The 20,021-nt window shown below is 39.3% G+C and overlaps 1 protein-coding gene and 1 pseudogene across 1 annotated transcript; both read right to left on the minus strand.

The window, feature by feature from the left end:
- Nucleotides 1–1,215: 1,215 nt before the first annotated feature.
- LOC107133696 (putative gustatory receptor clone PTE01) lies at nt 1,216–5,537 on the minus strand. The gene is given in 3 exon segments (XM_015475934.2): nt 1,216–2,107; nt 2,110–2,248; nt 5,481–5,537. Coding segments are annotated over 3 exon segments (1,047 nt in total). The 3' UTR covers nt 1,216–1,256.
- A 7,568-nt stretch (nt 5,538–13,105) lies between these two features.
- Nucleotides 13,106–14,055, minus strand: LOC107133694 (annotated as a pseudogene).
- Nucleotides 14,056–20,021: the final 5,966 nt, after the last annotated feature.

Here is a 20,021-nt window from a genome sequence, read left to right on the forward strand (position 1 = left end):
CCCTCTCCTGCTTGGAGCCCATTAAGTGCCTCCTCAGTCCCTAAGATTGCTATCAATTCAGTCTCAAATAGGAGCTTCCTGATGCAGAACCTTGGAAGGAAGAAACATGATTTGGAGGCCAGTGGATCAAATAGATCAAGCTGAAGGGCTACAGGCTGATAATTGACATTTGTGTGACCTTGGAGGTTCAATGCAAAAAGCTCATAATTAGACAAATTGATCCATGTTATCTAAATCCCAAAGGATTTCAGTATTTCAATATTGAGTATTGTGATGCCTCCAGCTCTAATCTGCTTTGGTTATTCTGCATCTGAGTTGCATTGGCTATTCTGAGTCTCTTGTTCTTCCACACAGATTGTAGAACTGTTATTTCCAGTTATTCTCAGAACTATATTTTGATGAGTATTGCATTGACTCCTGTAGATTGCTTGGTAATGTGTCAATTTTAACAATATTAAATTTTCCTAACTCTGAACATGGGAGGGCTTTGCCATTTTCTGGTGTCTTCTCTCTTACTTTTTCCAGCCTTCCATACTTTTCTTTGAGGAGGTCTTTCATCTCTTTGGTTAAATTAATTCTGAAGATCTTTTGAGGCTATTGTGAATGGAATTGTTTTCCTGATTTCTTTCTCAACGTATTCATTATTGATATGTAAGAAAGCAACTGGCTTTTGTGTGCTGATGTTGTATACTATAAAATTGCTCAATGTGTTTATAAGCTCAAGAAGCCATTGGTGCAGTTTTTAGGATCTTCTAAGAATAGGATTATATCTTCAGCAAATAGACAATTAGACTTCTTCCACATGATTTATGTTTCTTTATTCTTCCTTCACAAATTCAAGAACAAGGCAAAAATGTACACTTCCATCACCTCTATTCAATACCATCCTTGAGACATTTGTTAGAGAAATTAGGCAAGAAAAATAAACTGTGGTAAATTTAAATCTCAAAACCATTACAGTTTTTACCATTTTCAAGTACACAGCACAACAGCCTTAATTACATTGACATTGTTGTCAAACTATCATCATCATCTATCTCCAGAAATTTTTCACCACCTCAAAGTGATATTTTGTTCCCATTTTGAAAACTTCCCAGACCTGCTTTACCAATAGTAGTTACAACCATTCTTATATGAAATGTGATGAGAAATTAAAGTCATTAATGTTTTGAAGAAGATGAGTTTGAAAGGACTAGATGTCTGACTTCACTACATTTTCCAAAATACCCTGCTGTTGGACACCAAACGTCCTGGGTTTAGACAGTCCTGCTGTGCAGCCTCCTCAGAGCACTTTTAATGTTCCTGTTCCTCAGGCTGTAGATGAAGGGATTCAACATGGGGGTGACCACAGTGTACATCACTGAAGCCACCACAACTTTTCTGGGAGAATGTGACACAGCTGATCCAAGGTATGCTCCAAAGCCTGTCCCATAAAACAAGCAAACAACTGCCAGGTGAGAGCCACAGGTGGAGAAGGATTTGTACCTCCCCCCTGAGGATGGGATCCTCAGAATGGAGGAAATTATTTTATAGTATAAGAAAAGGATCCCTGAGATGGGGAAAATGCCATATATGGCATCAAGAAAATACTTGAGGATGTTATTAAAGAAGGTGTCAGGACAGGCAAGGTTAAGAAGTTGAGAAGGGTCACAGAAGAAATTAGAAATTTCTACACTTTTGAAGTTAGTAAATTGTAATATGATCAAATTGTGCAGTTGGGAGTCCAAAAGACTAACCAAAAAAGACACAAGAAGTAAGAAGCCACAGAGTTGAGGGTTCATGATGACTAAGTAATGCAGAGGGTGACAGATGGCCACATATCGGTCATAGGCCATCACAGTGAGAAGCATATAATCCATACATGCAAAAATGGCAAAAAGAGACATCTGTGTCAGGCAGCCCACATAGGAGATGACTCTGCTGTGTGTTTGAATGTCCACAATCATCTTTGGGACTGTGGTAGAGATTACACAAATGTCAGCCAAGGACAGGTTGGAGAGGAAGAGGTACATGGGGGTGTGGAGGTGGGAGTCAGACCTGACAGCCAGGATGATGAGCAGGTTCCCAAGCACTGTGACCAGGTACATGGACAGGAACAGTCCAAAGAAAGGGGCTGCAGGTATGGGTCCTCTGAAAGGCTAATGAGTTGGAATTCAGAGATATGTGTTCTATGTTGTGCTTCTGTGTTGTTTGGACACCTTTCAAAAAAGAAAAGAGGTTGAGGAAAAGGGGACACAGTAATAAGTACCTAATACACTTGAATTCATGTATTTGCAAGTGAAATATTCTCACTTGAAGTCCACACAACTTCAACAATAACTATCAGTAGTGAAAAAATCCAACTCCCTGAAACACTCTCTTTGTTGCTTTATGTGTTATTCAACCCTTCTTTCTATATGCACTTACAGACTTTGAAGAGAACTTTAAGCAGAATGTTAGATGTATAGGAGCAGTAGACAGAACAGTACATGAGCACAATAAAATGCAGTCTACTCTTTCTGGAAAATAAATACAGAATAAGTAATAGCCTTCCTCATTAGGAAAGCATCACTTTCATACAAGGAAGTTAAGAAGCAACCTAACATACCTTATTTTCTTGTGGACCTTGAGACAAATTCTCTTGTCCTATGATATTTGAAACAGTGTGTGAGGACTCACTGAATTAAGGTAATTAGCAGAAGACATTTTTACAAGCCTGTTGTTATCTGGGGTTTTCATCTGTCTTTGATTTTCTGATTTTCTTCCTTTGTGGATTTAAGTTTTTCCTTTAAAATTATGTAAAATCCAACAGGTAAATGGAAAAGAAAATGAGGCATATATACACTGTAGAGTTTCACTCATCCATTAAGAAGGATGAAATTGTGGCATTTGGTGGTCAATGGGTGGAACCAGAGAACATCATGCCAAGTGAAATAAATTAGACTCAGAAAGTCAGGAGTCAAATATTTTCTCTCATATGTAGAAGCTACAATAAAATTTTTAAAAAAGAGGCAGGGCTGGAATCCCATGAAAATAGAAGAGATATGAATGAAGTTAAGTGTTTGAGGGGGAGAGAGGAGGCATGGGAAATGGGAGGAATGTTGGAGTTAAATTGACCAAACTATCCTAGTACATTTATGAATATACCACAGTGAATTTCACCATTGTCTACATTTTGTAACACCCTAATTTTTAAAACTATAATAAATAGGAAAAAGAACAGTGGGAAGGGAATAGGAGGAGAGAGGAGGGGAAAGAAAGGGAAAGTACTGTAGACGAATTGGAGCACACTGTATTTCATGCTTGTATAATTATGTCAAAATTAACCCCAATACTATATATAACTATAATATACTAATAAAAATTTTAGAAAATAAAAAGCTATTTAATTATTATTTCTCATCTTTTTGCTATTGTTTTAGAGTCCAGTATTGCACAAAAGTGTTACCTTATTTAACTCTTCTTCTCAATGCTTTTAATATGATCCATTATTTAACATGTAGAGGTATATTTCAGTTGTCACTTTCCACTTTATTCCTCGCATTTTTTTTTAATTTTTTGAACAACTATTAGCATATGTTGTTTCCATAACAATAAATCATGGCCAGAAATGGAAAATAATCATGTAAAATAAATCAAGTACCCTTGGCTTCGTTGGACTTTAAATATTGATAACTATCATTAAATGCACATAATCAATGTTATCTCGGACAAAATATGTGGAATGAATGTACTCAGTACCTCTCAAAGTCATAAAAATAATAAATGATAGAACATTTCTTTGAATAGTTTTATTTTATACTGGTTTATGTGCAAAAATACATACAATACTAATCTGTACACTACCAATAAAGTGTCTGGTGTAAGGCAGGCCTTTGTTTCTTTTCTTTTTCTTTGTTCTATATCCCATTGTGGCATGCTAATTCTGCTACTATTTTTCTAATATTAACCCATAAAATTTACATTTAACAATTTTAGCACCCATGAAAACCCCAAAGTTCAGTTTTTGTCCCAACCTTCTTATTTATACTTCATATATTTTCTGGTCAATCTTTCCTGATACATGTATTGCATATTCTCTTACTTCAGCCACATGAAGGAAACTCAGGTTCCTTAATACAGCTATGTGATTGAACTGGAAAGCAATGTAAAAGAGAATAGAACAGGAAATAATGTAAACATCACTGGGAAATTGCCTCATCCTATAAAATGGGACTGAAACTTACCTACTTTATATGGCCGTTACAAAAGTTTCTTTAAAATTCTTTAAATTGTACAACAAGTAGTTCTGTCTCACTTATTAATATAAAATCATTTACTGTCCAAGTACCCTGATCTCAGATAAAAAGCAATTGTATCAGCATATAAGTATTTGAAGTTCTTGGTGGTACATTCTTATACCAGCTTTGAGATTCAGTGCCTTAAAATATTTCTTGGCACTTAAAACTAGGATCATGATACCAGGCTCACACCTGTAATTCCAGCATCTCAGGAAGCTGAGACAAGAGGATTGTGAGTTCAAAGCCAGCCTCAGCAGAAGTGAGGTTTTAAGAAACTCAGCAAGACCCTGTCTCTAAATAAAATATAAAATAGGATAGGGATGTGGCTCAGTGGTTGAATATCCCTGAGTTCAATCCCCAGTCCCCCAACAACAAAAAAAATAGGATCATGATATTCTCTTATTATTGCCAATAATACCCACTATCCATACTGAAATAACAGCATTTGATAATACTTGTCTCCATTTAAAAGTGACATGAATAATTATTGATGAAATTTGAGTTCTTTGGGTATCACAACATAATTCCACTCTCCTGCTCAGCTGTGTTCCAAACACAGGTATTGTCATGAATAGGAAGGGTATTATTTCTTGTTGATGTTTCCATATTAGTATTAACATATCTGGAAGCCATTTTCCTAAAAATGTGGCCTAAAAAGTACTTAAAGCACAGCTAAGTAGATTACAACACAATGCTTAATATATCTAAAATGTACTAGCTTACATGAATATGTGATTTTTAAGTCCATTTGATGTACATTCTTCTACCTCAAAGGCTTTATCTGATTAAACATTATCTAAACAAAGGACATCATTTAACCTGTAAGTTTATTATATAACAATCAGTTTTAAATACACGTGCCTCTAATAAGAAAACTCAATTTAAACAAGTTTTTAGAGTTTTCAACCTAAAAATCCTACTACAAATTACATAAAAATTTGTTTTTTTAATTTTATTTCATATAAAATTAAAATATTTGGCAGTTTTAACATTTGGGAAACTATGGGAAGTAGAACCAAGGTGGGAGGAAAGCAAGACTCTGAATGAGATTTCTAGGACCCCTCCACAACCAAGATCATAAACTTCACAATCCTCCTAACTGAAATTTGACCCATTCTTTTTCTCCCATCTGGCTTTCCCAAAATGCATGTCTATCCTGGTGATGAGGAAACAATGCTTCATACAGTTCATACTCCGTCATTCGCCTCCCTCAGCACTTACTGGTTTGCACTGGGACTCTGGTGGGTAATGGCCAAGGAATGAAGATCCAGAGCCCATCTGATGCCTGGTACTCAATGAAGCCTCAGGCTCTGTCCCCAGGATTTATATCCATGCAGTCTCAGACAGGAGCTTCCTGAAGCAGACCAACCATGGAAGGAGGAGGCACAGGGATGGAGCCCACTGGACTTGGAGCCATCAAACTGAAGGGCTGCAGGCACAGACTGATTGTTGACTGTTATATGGCCTTGGAAGCCCAATGCACAGAGCTCCTAATTAGCCAAATTGGTCCAGGTTACCACAAACTCTAAAAGTCTCCTCATATCAATGCCAGCTGAGGAAGAGAAAAATCAGTGTCCACAAAAGCTCTTGGGCTCTTCCTCTACACCAGAGGAAGCTCCTGGGTATTATCATTTCTTTCATTAATTATTTCCTTTGCCTTGATCCATTTTTATAATGGCAAAATTTCATTAACTCTAAAAATGGCAATTTTCCCCATTGCCAAGGGCACAGATCAGCAGCATTAATCACACTCACACTGTGGTGCATCCATCACCAGCATCTGTAGCCAAACTGAAAATTTCTACACAATGTAAAAAACTTGCAAGTCCTCCCAGCCACAAAAATGGCTCCCAACATTCTCCCATCAAAAAGGATGACAAATTGAAGCCATTGTACCACAACAATAATGTGACCAAGTGGCAGGCTAGATTTCCAGGTTTATTTTTGTAGTTCTATTGCCTTTTCCACCCTACATTTAAACTGATTACTCAGGTCTTCAAGATCTGCTATGGAGTCTCCTTAGGACACTTTTTAGGTCTCTGTTCCTCAGGTTGTAGTTGAAGGGATTCAGGATAAGGATCAACAAGGTGTAAATGACAAAGGTCACCAAACACTTTCTGGGATATTGACATAACTGAACCAAGGCACACTCCAATGATGATTCCACATTATAAGCCAATAACTGACAGAAGAGAACCAGAGTTGCAGAAGCATTTATACATCCCACATGGTGATGGGATTCTCAGAATGGAGGAGACAATATTTTAGAAAGATAAAAGAATCCCTGATGGGAAAAACACAAATATGCCACCACACTTGACAATGATATTAGAGAAGTTATCAGGACAGGTGACATTAAAGAGTTGAGAAGGATCACTGAAGAATTGGAAATTTCTACATCCATAGAGTAAAAATATTATGATACAATCAAATTGTGCACCTTAGTGTCCCAGGGCTAACCAAAAGACACCAAACTAAGAAACCTGGAGTCAAGGGTTCTTGATGATTGGGTAATGCAGGGGGAAACTCATGGCCACAGCATGTCCTAGGCAATGACAGCAACATACCATCTCTACTTCAAAAAACAAGAAAAGAAAAGAGCCATCTGTGTAATGCAGTCCACATGGGAAATGATTCTATTGTGATTTGGGATGTTCACAATCATTCTTGGGACCCTGATGAGGTGAAACAGAGTCAGCCAATAACAGGTTGAAGAGAAGAAGTACATGGGGGTGTGGAAGTGGAGGTCGGAGCTGACAGCCAGAATGATGAGTATGCTTCCAAGAACAGTGACCAGGTACATGGACAGGAACAGTCCAAAGAGGAATGATTAAACTGGACCACGGGAGGTGCCCAGGAATAAGCATTTCATGACATATATAAGGTTTTCTAATATATTGTTTGGAAACATTCTGGGAAAATAAAGAGTGTTGGATAAAAGAACAAATAAGCAAGGGAGGAAGATTACCTCTAGATAGGGAATAGGGGTGGGAGAGAAAGGGAGGGAGAAGGGGAATTGTATGGATAGTGAAAGGAGACCCTCATCATTATACAAAATATATGTATGAAGATGTGAATTTGGTGTCAACATACATTGTATATAATCAGAGATATGATAAATTATAATAGTGTATTAAGATTTATAATGAATAAATAAATAAATAAAAGAACAATAAAGAAACACCTACCATTCAGTATATATTTTGAATTCAGGTATTCAAAGTAAGATATTCACTCTTGAGGTACACACACCTTCTGCAATACTTCTCAGTTGTGACAAAACAAGTTTTACAACACTTAAGTTACGTATTCTGTGCTATTGTCTATGGACACCTACTTTAGAGACACTCAATTGAGCATGTTATCATAAAAAGCCAAGATCATTAGAGATAAATTCATGGTAACTAAAATAAATACAACTCTTTGAATAAAAATATAGAGAATAAGTATACTTCCCCTTGTAATAAAAATCACTTTTAGAACTGAGATGTAGCTCAATGGTAAAGTGTTTGCCTCTCCTGCACAAGGCCCTCAATTTTTACCCTCAGTACCACCAAAAAAGAAAAAGAAAGAAAAGTCACTTATTAGGGAAAATTAAGAAACAATTCAATATTATTGCTAACTTTATTCTACAAAAAATGGCACTTACCATCTGTGATTAGAATGCTTGTGAACTTAATCCTAGTGGCTCAGTTAGCTGAGGCAGGAGAATCATGAGTTCAAAGCCAGCCTCAGCAACTTAGAAGGCACTGAGCAACTCAGCAAGACCCTATCTCTAGGTAAAATATTATAAAAATGGCTTGGGATGTGGATCAGTAGTTAAGCACCTCTGGGTTTAATCTCCAGTACAAAGAAGAAGAAAAAACAAAGAATGCTTATGAACACTCTGTAAAAACTAGAACTACCTTATCCAGACCTTAATTTATAATCAATAGATAATGACTGGAAAACATTGTGTGCCAGTTATTCCAGCAGTTTTTCAACATTTTTGGGTCTTCTCATTTCCCTTCTTTCTACATGAAGCACTCAGTCAAATAATATTTATCTTTTAAAAATCATTTAATATGTGACTCATTTGCCATGGTAAACAAAAAATTTTAATATAGTTTAGTTAAATCTACATAATCATACATCACTGACCACAAATGTAGCATTAGCGTACACTATACCTCTCAATAATTAAAACATAATGAAGTTTGAAGTAACATTTTTGAAATTTTTATTTAATATGGTTTTTCCATATTTTTATTGGTGCATTGTAGTTGTACATAATGGTGAGATTTGTTATTACATATTCATATATGAACACAATATAACAACATAATTTGACCAACATCACTCCTCAGCATTTTTGCTTTCCCTCCCCCCACTTCAGGGGTCCCTTTTCTCCATTCTACTGATCTCTCTTTGATATTCATGAAACCCCCACAACCACATTTCTTTTCCTTTTTTCTCTTTAGTTTTCACATATGAAAGAAAACATGTGACCCTTGACCTTCTGAATTTGACTTGTTTTACTTAACTAATATCTCAAATTCATTCCATTTTCCTGCAAATGACATGATTTTGTTTTTCTTTTGGATGAATAAAACGTGTGTGTGTCTCTGTGTGTGTGTGTGTGTGTGTGTGTGTGAGAGAGAGAGAGAGAGAGAGAGAGAGAGGGAGAGAGAGAGAGAGATTGTCTTTATCCATTCAACTGTTGTTGAACACCTAGGCTGGTTCCATAGTTTGAGTATTATGAATTGTGCTGTTGTACACATGGGTATGCATGCATCACTGTAGTATCATGACTTTAATTCCTTAAGATAAATACCAAGGAGTGGTGCAGCTGAGTGTGATGGTGGTTCCATGCCCAGTCTTTTGAGCAATGCCCATACTGTTTCCCATAGTTGTACTAATTTCCAGTCCCACCCAGTGTAAAAGTGTTCCTTTTTCTCCACATCCTCTCCAACATTTACTGTTATTTGAATTCTTCACAGCTGCCATCCAATATAGGTTTCTTTATCAAACCATTAAATCATAGTAAAATATCTGTTGTGTAAGACATTTATTGGCATTTTCTCATTGACTCTCCATTTTACAGTAGTCTGATAATTCTTTTCCTTTTTTCTTTATTTTTTTTGGTTGTTTTTTGCTGGGAGCCATTAGCCAAGTAGGTATGACAATTTCCTTGCCAGCATACCCCATGTTGCTTAGTGGAAGGACTCGTGGAAATAGGACATTTTGCAGTGACATTGCATGTAGGTGACCTTGCTCAAGGACCAAGGCAAATCCGAGTTTAGGGCATTCCCGGTTTAGGACTATCCGGGTTTAGGGTGGTTCCAGGTTTAAGATTATTCCTGCTGGGAATAGGGCGTATCCTGCTGCCTGAGTTCCCCATGAGTTCTCACAGGATTCAGACAGTATTTTTTGGGAGACAGAAGCCCAGTGGGGGTGGATTTGGGCAGAGAACGTGGATTTCCCCAAAACGTGATTGTAGACGGCTTGTGTGAGTTCGGGAATAAAGAGTTGCTGTTTGAATCTACAAGCTGTGTGGTGGCTCGTGATTGTGTGCCCAGCCAGACTGTGGCAGCAGGTACAGAGTACATGTAGGGATAGAAGAATCAGTGTTGAGACATCGGTAATGATTAGGCCATAGCAAAGTGTTTTCCTGTTGATGACATGTCATCCTGGGGGGTGGGGATAACATACTGAGGTTACTGCCAAAGCCAAAAGAATTTTCAAAGTATGGCATACAAAAACAACGGTAGCTATTTGGTATAATAAAATGTTGTATGTATTTTGTTTTGATTTAATTCTGCCTCCTATGGTTACTATTCTGATGAAAAAGTTAACCCAGAATTTCTGGCCTTCCTTTTTAGATATTTAGTTAAGAAAATTTTGCCTTCATTAGCTTATACTTGTTTTTATAGAAAAGATCAATATCTATTTTTTATTCTGTAACTCTTCTTTTATTCTGTAACTTGGGGAACAATAATTCCCCCAAATTATTTAATAATAAAAATAAAATCTATATATGCCTTTTCTCAGGAGTAGAATGTCAAGCAGTCTGGTGAGGAATAGCAATACTAGATATACATCTGTAAATATATCATCAACATTTCTTGTGTGATATTGTGGAATTTAGTGGAATCTTAATGAGCCACCTGTACTCAGATATTTGGTCAAAAATTATTTGGGGTATGTGTGTTTGAAAGGGTTTAATATTTATTTCTTGGGATTAACATTTTCATTGATTGATTAAAGCTAAATTGCCCTTTTGTATTAGTGTGGTAAGCCATTCTTATAAACCGTGGCCGCCATTAGAAGATGGCGCCGGCTTCCACTGTGGCCTGTGATAAACAGCTCCTTTTATGGAGAGTTGGCGCACAATCCCTTTCCACCCTATGAGAGAGATCCACGTGGCGGCTTAGGATTGGGATGCGGGGGGCTTTATTAAGCTGTGCTTGGGTGTGTCGGGCGGGCGGGCGCTAGAAGATGATACATGACTCAAGGCCTGAATAAACTGCTGAAAGAAGAATCCTGTGTCGTGTTTTCCCTTGCCGGCGAGGGGTCGCGACATATTAGTATGATTCTGTTGCTATCACAAGATACCTGATATTGGAAAACTTATGAAGAAAAGAAGTTTATTTAGCTTGCAATTTCAGATTTGGACATTCAAAATAACATGGTGCCATCTCTAATGAGGGACTCATGACAAAGTGGCTTATTATGGTGTTAACATGTGATAGGAAGAAAACACAGGGCAAAGCAGGAAGCCACAGAATAAGAAAGGATGATTTTTTTTTTCTTTTAAGAAAATGTGTCATACCACTCCTGAATCCTCACTCACTTGGACACCTGAATAAGCATATAAATTTAAAATAAGCTTTATATCTTCATCACTTTTAAAAATATTCCAATTTCAGACAATTCACAACATATCTTTTTCCCCATGTTACAATTTATCACTCCGGGTCCCATAAGAATACAAACAAATCTAAATATTTTAATGGAGAGAGAGGAAAAAGGGCCTAGTGACATATACTGGATTTTCAAAGTAATGAAATTAGTGACCGTGGTGTAACCAGTGTGACCACCGAACAAGGTGGAAGGTGGAGAAGTGATTCCAAGAGTCCCCAGTCAGCCTGAGAATACAACTACAGAAGGGTGGGACTGGAGGAGAGAGTCACTCGCTTAAACCAGTGCATGACAAGCTCCGTGGGGTTGATGGGCATGAGTTTAAGGAAGAGATCCCAAGAAAACCACCTTGCCTGGTGCTCTGACTTGCCCTTTTGAGATTGATCCCTGTCGCAAAGAGGCAAAATAGTGACATTTGCAGTCGAGGGGGAGAAATAAAGAATGTCCACATCTCTGCCCTTTTCAATGCTTTATTCACTCAAAGCACTCAATACAGTTTCACTCTATAGGTTCTGAATCAAGAAAATGACAGTCCTTAGTGCTAGGCACTGCAATAGACATAATCAGTTCACAGCAGATAATTCCAGATTAATTCTTAGCACTGCAGACACACTTAATCATGACAGGCTCATGACAGACACTCCCTCTGCACGATGAGCTCAAAAGTCTCAAGCCTTAGGCTTTACATCCAGCAGATGCACACTCACTCAGACCAGAGTGATCAGGTCCGGAACCAAGGCAGGCTTCTCCTGGCGTGGAATGGACGACCAGTTGAGGAGGGGGTTGTAGGGAGGAGCTGCGGCTCTCACCAAGGTCCAGACAAGGTGGTAGAGTTTGAGGGCAGTGAGGATCACACAGAGGATCAGGAACGATGACAAGTGTTGGGATGTCAGGTCCTCATCAGGCTCTCCAGTTCACATGCTTCCTTGTTTTGGCTGGCTGAATCCCTGTTCATTTGCTCTATTATTTAGGGGCTTTTGACCCCCCACTTTCAATCCTTATCAGCTACCACTGGATTTCAGAAACATCTGGTCTGGTGGTCTCCACTAGGGCCTTCTTGCCTTTCCCTCTTATCAGGTGAGGACAGCCTGCCAGAGCTTCACACTGTTTATCAGGGAGAGGGGAAGTGACTTGTCTGAGGGCCACACTGGAGGGCTCTGTTAGATGTGCCTTGTGAGACTGCAGGTTTCAAACTGGAGTTTTTAAAATGGAGTTGCTTAGGCTCAAGCCTAAGGCCATCCTGACAATCCTTTAGGAACCAGCATATGAACCTTCATAGAAGGTTCTTCTAAACATTTAATTAGTCAGATCTGTATTAATGGGAATCCATAAGCATGAGACCTAGTCAAAAAAATTTTTAACTTCTCTTACAATGAAAGTCAAACTGGAGACCAGTGATCTGACCCGGAGATGTAACATGCCTCAATTCATACTTAGATGTAATTGTTTTTTTTAAAAATACTTTTCTTAGTTGTAGATGGACACAATACACACACACACACACACACACACACACACACACGTGTTGCTTATATATAAATGTGTTGCTCAGGCTCCAACCCTGTGCCTCCCATGTGCGAGGCAAGTGCTCTACCACTGAGCCACAACCCAACCCCTTTGGATAAAATTTTTAAAGAAAATTCACAAGAACTTTAAAGAACACCAATTTTAACTGTGTGAAAATAGAGTTTAGCATTTTACTTGGAGTCCAGGGAATTGCTGAGAAGGAACAGGGGTTGCCAATTTTGATGTTAACAATGAAAAAGGATCCAAGGAAAATCATGAAATTGAATTAAAGACACCCCAATAAAACAGTATTCAGACAGGAAATATGAAGTGAGCACCAACTAAGAAAACACAAAAATAGTGATTCCACATTGAAGCATCTGAAGTCCTAGATTGAGTTTCTGATCAATTCTAAGAAAAGGATGGAATACATAATGAGATTAGAGAGTCCTTCTGTGCAGCCTCCAGAGGGCACTTTTAATGTCCCTGTTCCTCAGGCTGTAGATGAAGGGGTTCAGCATGGGGGTGACCACAGTGTACATCACTGAGGCCACCACCACATCTTTCTTGGGGGAGGATGACACAGCTGAATGAAGGTACCCTGCAAGGCCTGTTCCATAAAATAAGCAAACAACTTAGAGGTGAGACCCACAGGTGGAGAAGGCTTTGTACTTCCCACCTGAGGAAGGGATCCTCAGGATGGAGGAAACAATCTTATAATAAGAGAAAAGGATCCCTGAGACAGGAAAAAAAATCCAAAGATGGCACTAGTAAAATACATGACTATAGTATTGGTTAATGTATTAGTACAGGGAAAATTAAGTAGTTGAGATGGATCACAGAAGAAATTACCAATTTCCACATCCTTGAAGTAGTTGAGTTGTAAAGCAACCAAATTGTGCAGCTGGGAGTCCAAAAGGCTAACCAGAAAAGGCAGAAAAACTAAGAAGTCACAGAGGCGAGGGTTCATGATGACCATATATTGCAAGGGGTGACAGATGGCCACATACCGGTCATAGGCCATCACAGTTAGAAGCATGTCATCAATACATCCAAAAATGCTAAATAGAGACATCTGTGTCAGGCAGCCCACATAGGAGATGACTCTGCTGTGAGTTTGGATGTTCACGAGCAGTTTTGGGACTGTGGTGGAGATGAAGCCGATGTCAGCCAAGGACCAGTTGGAGAGGAAGAAGTACATGGGGGTGTGGAGGTGGGGGTCAGAGCTGATGGCCAGGATGATGAGCAGGTTCCCAAGCACTGTGACCAGGTACATGGACAGGAACAGTCCAAAGAGGAGTGGCTGCAGGTCTGGGTCCTCTGAGAGGCCCAGGAGATGGAATTCTGAGACACCTGTTAGATTTTGTTCTTCCATATTCCTTGTACATCTTGGGTAAAAGGAAAATGGTTGAAAAATGACACAAGTAGTTACTCAGAACTCTACATATTTTGAATTAACCTTTGATATCCATAAACTATTAGCAGCATTTCTCAGTTGTAATAAACCTCATCTTAGAATTGTTCATACTTCAGAAATGCTCAACTGAACAGATTTCAAAGACAAACAATATTAGAGATTAAAAAAATACCTATCTCAGTAAAATAATGCCTACTCATTTAAGAAAAAGATATAACAATATTTTTGTGCATTAAAAAGTCCTTTTAATGAAATAAATTAAGAAACACTATGACACTTCTCAAATGAAGAAATAAAAATGGCCAAAAAATGCAAATGAACATATGAAAACATGTTCAATATCCCTAGCAATCAGATAAATTCTAAAACAGCTGCCCTGAAATTTTTCTCATTCCAGTTAGAATGGCAGTTATCAAGAATACAATATATAATAAACACTGGCAAGGGTGTGAGGGAAAATGTTCACTTATGTGATGTTGGTGGGACAGCAAATTAGTACAACCACTATGAAGAGTGAGAGAGTTTCCTCAAGTGTAGGTATGAGGCTGGGGATATGGCGTAGTGATATAGTGCTTGCCTAGCATGCCCAAAGCTCAGGTTCAAAATATCCAGCAATTCAAAAAATAAAAATAAAAAAGAATGAAATCACCACATGACCTATCTCTCCTACTCCTTAGTATTTATCCAACATAACTAAAATCAGCATACTATAAGGATACATCCCCATCAATGTTTATAGCACTGTAACTCACAATCACCAACATATGGAACCAGCCCATCTGGATTACTAAGAAGGATGCATTTCCTACTACTGTGGGTGAGATATCTACGAAAAGTAGAAGCAGTTTGGGTGGAAAGCACATTTTGAATAAGTTTTCTGCTACCCCCACCACAACCAAAAACATACACTTCACATTCTTCATAGCAGAAACTTTGCATGCCACTCACCTGGCCTGACACTGAAGACATTGAAGATACTGAAGCTATCTGGCCAGGTGAGATCAAGGAGTACAGTTGGAATTACTAATGAATATGTTTGTCCTCATTATGAGGAAACAGCACTTCCTAGGGTCTCTCCCACAAGCTGGGGTTCCCTTTGTGTTTACCTGGTCACAATGCTTCTCTGCTGGGTCATGACCAAGGAATGCAGGTCCGAAGACAGGCCCATGACCAGCAAAGGGTGAGACTTTACCCCCAGGATAAATGTATGTGTCCAGCTTCTGACAAGGATACAGCATCAGATAGGATCTTCCTGGTGCACACACAGGTGTGGGACCCTCAATACTGGAGCCATTCAACTGTGACAAAAGGGACAGGCTGACTATTGCCTATTAAATGGTCTTGGAAGCCCAAAGAACAGAGCTCCTAATTGGCCAAATTGCTCTGTGTTCCTCCAGTCTCTAAGGACTTCCTCACGCTAATGGAGAAAGAAGACAAAGAGAAGATGAAGGCCACAGATTGTTTCCAGTATATTCATCTACTCTGTAGGAAATCTGTAAGGACTGTTCATGTCTTTCATTTCTGTCTGTCTGCAAGTCTTTAAAAGAACTCATTTACATTTTAAAAGGGATTTATGTGAGAAACATAGGAAAACATTTGTAAAAACACATGTCAGATAGTTCCTCTTATTGTACCACTGATCTCACACAGAGAAAACTGAGTCCAAGGAGAGGTGAAGTGACTTGTTCAGGGAGACAAACAATTGAGATGTGATCAATTTTTAAAGTTTGACATTTGTGTACATTACATGATTTTAGTTTAATGCAATATAATTGAAAAAATAAACCCACTCTCGGTCAACACCAAGTAGCTTCTCATTATTCTGGGTTTTCAACAATTTTCTTTCTGCTCTAATCTCATCCTCTGTAGTTGCCTTTTCATGCTGAGAAGGGACACTCAAAATCACTGCTCTGCTTTCCTTCTGGTTTTGTTTTTATATACTTTCTTCCAGGGTCAGAGAATTTCACTACATGAAAAATTCAGTATATTTGTCTGACACCCCTAAGCTCAGTGTTTTCGAGGGCCCTTCAGTTTCTCTGTGACCTGGGTTTCCCTCTTTGCCCCTCCCAGCTATTCATCCCATTCAAAGAACTGGATTATTTCTATTTCTTGGGTGAATACAAAGTGACAAATCACAATAGAGAGAGAGAGAAAGGTATGTTTTGAGATGTCTGCAACTGAAGCATTTAAAAATACTCAGAAAATAAAGCCAGTGTCAATGTGGCTCAGGTGTCCATCTGGGGCATCACTGGTGGCTTCACATTTCTGGTTGCTATGTCTGAAGATTGTCTAGAGATTATAAATCAAGAATTTCATCATAAACTAAACAAACTTTTACTTCTTTCACTTTACACTGATATTAGTCCATGTCACCAACCAAAGCAGGTTACCTGTTCTCCTTCCCATTTGGTAGCCAAAGTCCCTGGAAAATACAATAACAATGTGGCCTTCTTATAGTTTCTCTCTATTTTATTTAATAAATTAGGAGGGTTTCAGGGAAATTCTTTAAATTCCACACCAAGTGCCTAAACGTAATGTGACAATCTTTGATTAGGATGAAAAATATAGAAAATAGAAAGAGTGTTGGAGTTAGAGACATTTCCTCAATCATATACTGATTCTTACACCTGAGAATTTAGGCAACATCCCCTCCCTCTTGAGCCTAAGATTCCTCAGGAGCAAATGAACCACATTAGTACATTTCTTCCAACCTCTTTAAATGATTATATATAAGTATGTCATGAGCCAGGCAAACAATAATTCTCCATCAATGATAGCTCCTATTATTATATAAAAATATTTTTTTCAAATGCACATTCCTAGAATTCCTAAGTTATTCAGTATTAGAAATTGTGTGACTTGCATCATTATACAAAACATGCTTTTATTACATAATCTAAACACCAGGCATCTCTCATAGGGCACTGCACTTCTGGAGTTAGGTTATGTGATCCTGCAAAATTCACCTCTAGTATGTATCCATGTACACATCAATAGCATCATCTGTACCACATTCAACTTGAAGTGGTATATATTGAGGTTTTATTACATTGGTCAATAAACAATAAACTGTCTTAATCTTTATCATTTGTGAGGTCCTTATGGGTAGACTATGGACAATTTCCAAAGACCGTGATACCCATGTCACCTATTTTATCAACTTCAATAAACACAGAGAATTGTTTATTTTATTAAAAGTTTTATTAGGTGATAACACATACAAAATCTGAAAGAAGTACATTTGGATTGAGAGGAGCCCTTTCTCAAGAAAAATTCAGAGCTACTGTATACCCTTGTTGTGTCTGCACATGGAATGACAGCAGTTTAATGTGACACTCTAGTGAGACCCTATTGTTGGAAGAGAACCAAGGTTATTCTTTTTGACTTCAGGTCCAAGAGCAGCAGAGTCAAAACTGTGGAAATGTCCCCTACAGAAGAGAGGTATGTATGCCATCAGCTTGTTCTTCTGTAGGATATTTTTGCTGACAGACTGGTGTCTTTGTGGGTGGTAGGTCATATGGAGAGAGATGGCTCCATATTCTTGGGATACTTAGGAACTAATGCACTGATGGAAGGATAGGCCTGGTCCTCCCTTGTTCTGTCACCTGCTTGTGCACACTGACAAGCCAGCTTCTGTGTTCTGAGATTTTCCATCAGAGTCCCTTTTGGCTAGGAATTAGGAGAGGCCTCTGGCCACCATCCTGCAAGAACCTGAATCCTGCCCACAGCTGCATATGAAGTACCTTTGCAGCAGATCCTCAGCTGTGAAGCCATGAGATGGCTGAAATCCCGGCTGGCACCTCAGCTGCAGTCTTCTAAGGTGTTCTGACATACCAGTGGGGTGGAAAATTACCAAAAGTCTTTGTAAAGACCAATAGTTTCTAATATGCAATCCTGCATCAAATTAACAGAAAAAAATCAGAATTGGAGTCTTATCCATACTAGCAAAAAACATACATCACAAAGTAATGGTGATTCCAAACCACAGGCCAGTAGTATAGAAAGAAAAAAACAGGAAATCTTGTCATTTGATACAACATGGATGAAACCATATGACATTCTCTTAAAAGAGGCGAGTCAGTCATAAATCTCTCTTAAGTATAGTATCTAAAATAGTCCAACTCGGTATAACTAGGCTCAGCCGAGTGGCCTCCGGACTCCCCAGAGACCACTGGGACTGGGAGCCCCCAGCTGCCTCATTGCAACAGGAAGGGCCCCAGCGTGCCCCCTGGGCCTCCCGCCGCCCCGACCTGCAGTCCGCTCCCCGCAGCCACTGACCCGGCTGAAAAAAAAAAATTCCAAGAAACAGGCTGAGAAAGTGGAGAAGGGCTACCCAGAGCGGCGGGGGAGGCGGTGGGGGGAGCCCGCCGCAGAGGGTGACGGAGCGCCCTGAGCCCCGGACATGTCCAGGCGGAAGCAGGTGAAGCCGCAATCGGTGAAAGGAACTGTTAACATTTATGGATATAGCCATTGATTTTACTGAAGAGGAGTGGGAATGCCTTCAGCCTGCTCAGAAAAATTTATATAGAGATGTGATGCTAGAGAACTATAGAAACTTGGCCTTCCTGGTTTCCAGCTACAAAAATCCCAATTGGAGTAGAGGCAGAGCAGAGCCGCCACCCACGCTCGGAACAGGCCCAGCAACCTGCCGTCATGGTAGTCACATCACCCCAATTGGAGTAGGGGCAGAGCAGAGCCGCCACCCACGCCTGCAAGGTAGGCAGACCTGCAACCACCCGGCGGATCAGGCCCAGCAGCCTGCCGACGTGGTACACACGTCACCCCAATTGGAGGAGGGGCAGAGCAGAGCCTTCCCCCACATCCAAAACAGGCCCAGCGGCCTGCCGGCATGGTAGTCACGTCACCTCAATTGGAGTAGGAGCAGAGCAGAGCCGCTGCCCGAGCCCGGAACAGGCCTAGTGACCTGCCGGCGTGGTAGTCACGTCACCCCAATTGAAGTAGGAGCAGAGCAGAGCCGCCACCCGCGCCTGCAAAGTAGGCAGACCTGTGACCGACCGGCAGAACAGGCCTAGTGGCCCATCAGCATGGTAGACAGATCACCCCAATTGGAGGAGGAGCACAGCCACCGCCCGCCCCTGCAAGGGAGACTTTTCAACTATACAAGAACAATATAAATATATAGGGGGAAAATTTCAAAAACACAACAGTTTCACCAAGAAGAAAGAAACGCGAGCAGTATGAAAAGACAAGGAAAGAAAGGACCACAAGCAATGCAGGTCAACTCAACTTTAGAAGAGGTAATAGCTGCAGTAGATGGAATGTCAGATAAAGAATTCAGGATTTACATGCTTCAGATGATCTGGAGTCTCAAGGAAGACATTAGACAGCAAAATCAGACAATGAAAGATCACTTCGACAATGAATTACATAAACAAATCCAGGAAGCAAAAGATCAACTATACAGGGAGATAGAGGTTATAAAAAACAAACAAACAGAAATCCTAGAAATGCAGGAAGCAATAAACCAACTTAAAAACTCAATTGAGAATACTACAAGCAGAGTAGACCACTTAGAAGATAGAACATCGGACGATGAAGAAAAAGAATTTCAACTTGAAAAGAACATAGACAGCTCAGCGAGACTGTTAAGAAAGCATGAGCAGAACATCCAAGAAATATGGGATAACATAAAGAGACCAAACTTAAGAGTCATTGGGATACAGGAAGGTATAGAGAAATTATATAGGTACTTTGGCTTCACACACTAACAACTTAATCATAATATCTGCTTGTGAAGTTTTTTTGTTTGTTTTTGGGTTTTAGTTTTTTTTGTACTAAAGATTGAATTCAGGGGCCTTAACCACTGAGCATTTTTTTATATTTTATTTAAAGAGAATCTTGCTAGGTTGCTTAGGTCCTCCCTAACTTGCTGAGGTTGGCTCTGAAATTTTGATCCTCCTGTCTTAGCCTCTGGAGCC

Source organism: Marmota marmota, unplaced genomic scaffold, assembly GCF_001458135.2.
Source record: "Marmota marmota marmota unplaced genomic scaffold, marMar, whole genome shotgun sequence".
Taxonomy (NCBI): domain Eukaryota; kingdom Metazoa; phylum Chordata; class Mammalia; order Rodentia; family Sciuridae; genus Marmota; species Marmota marmota.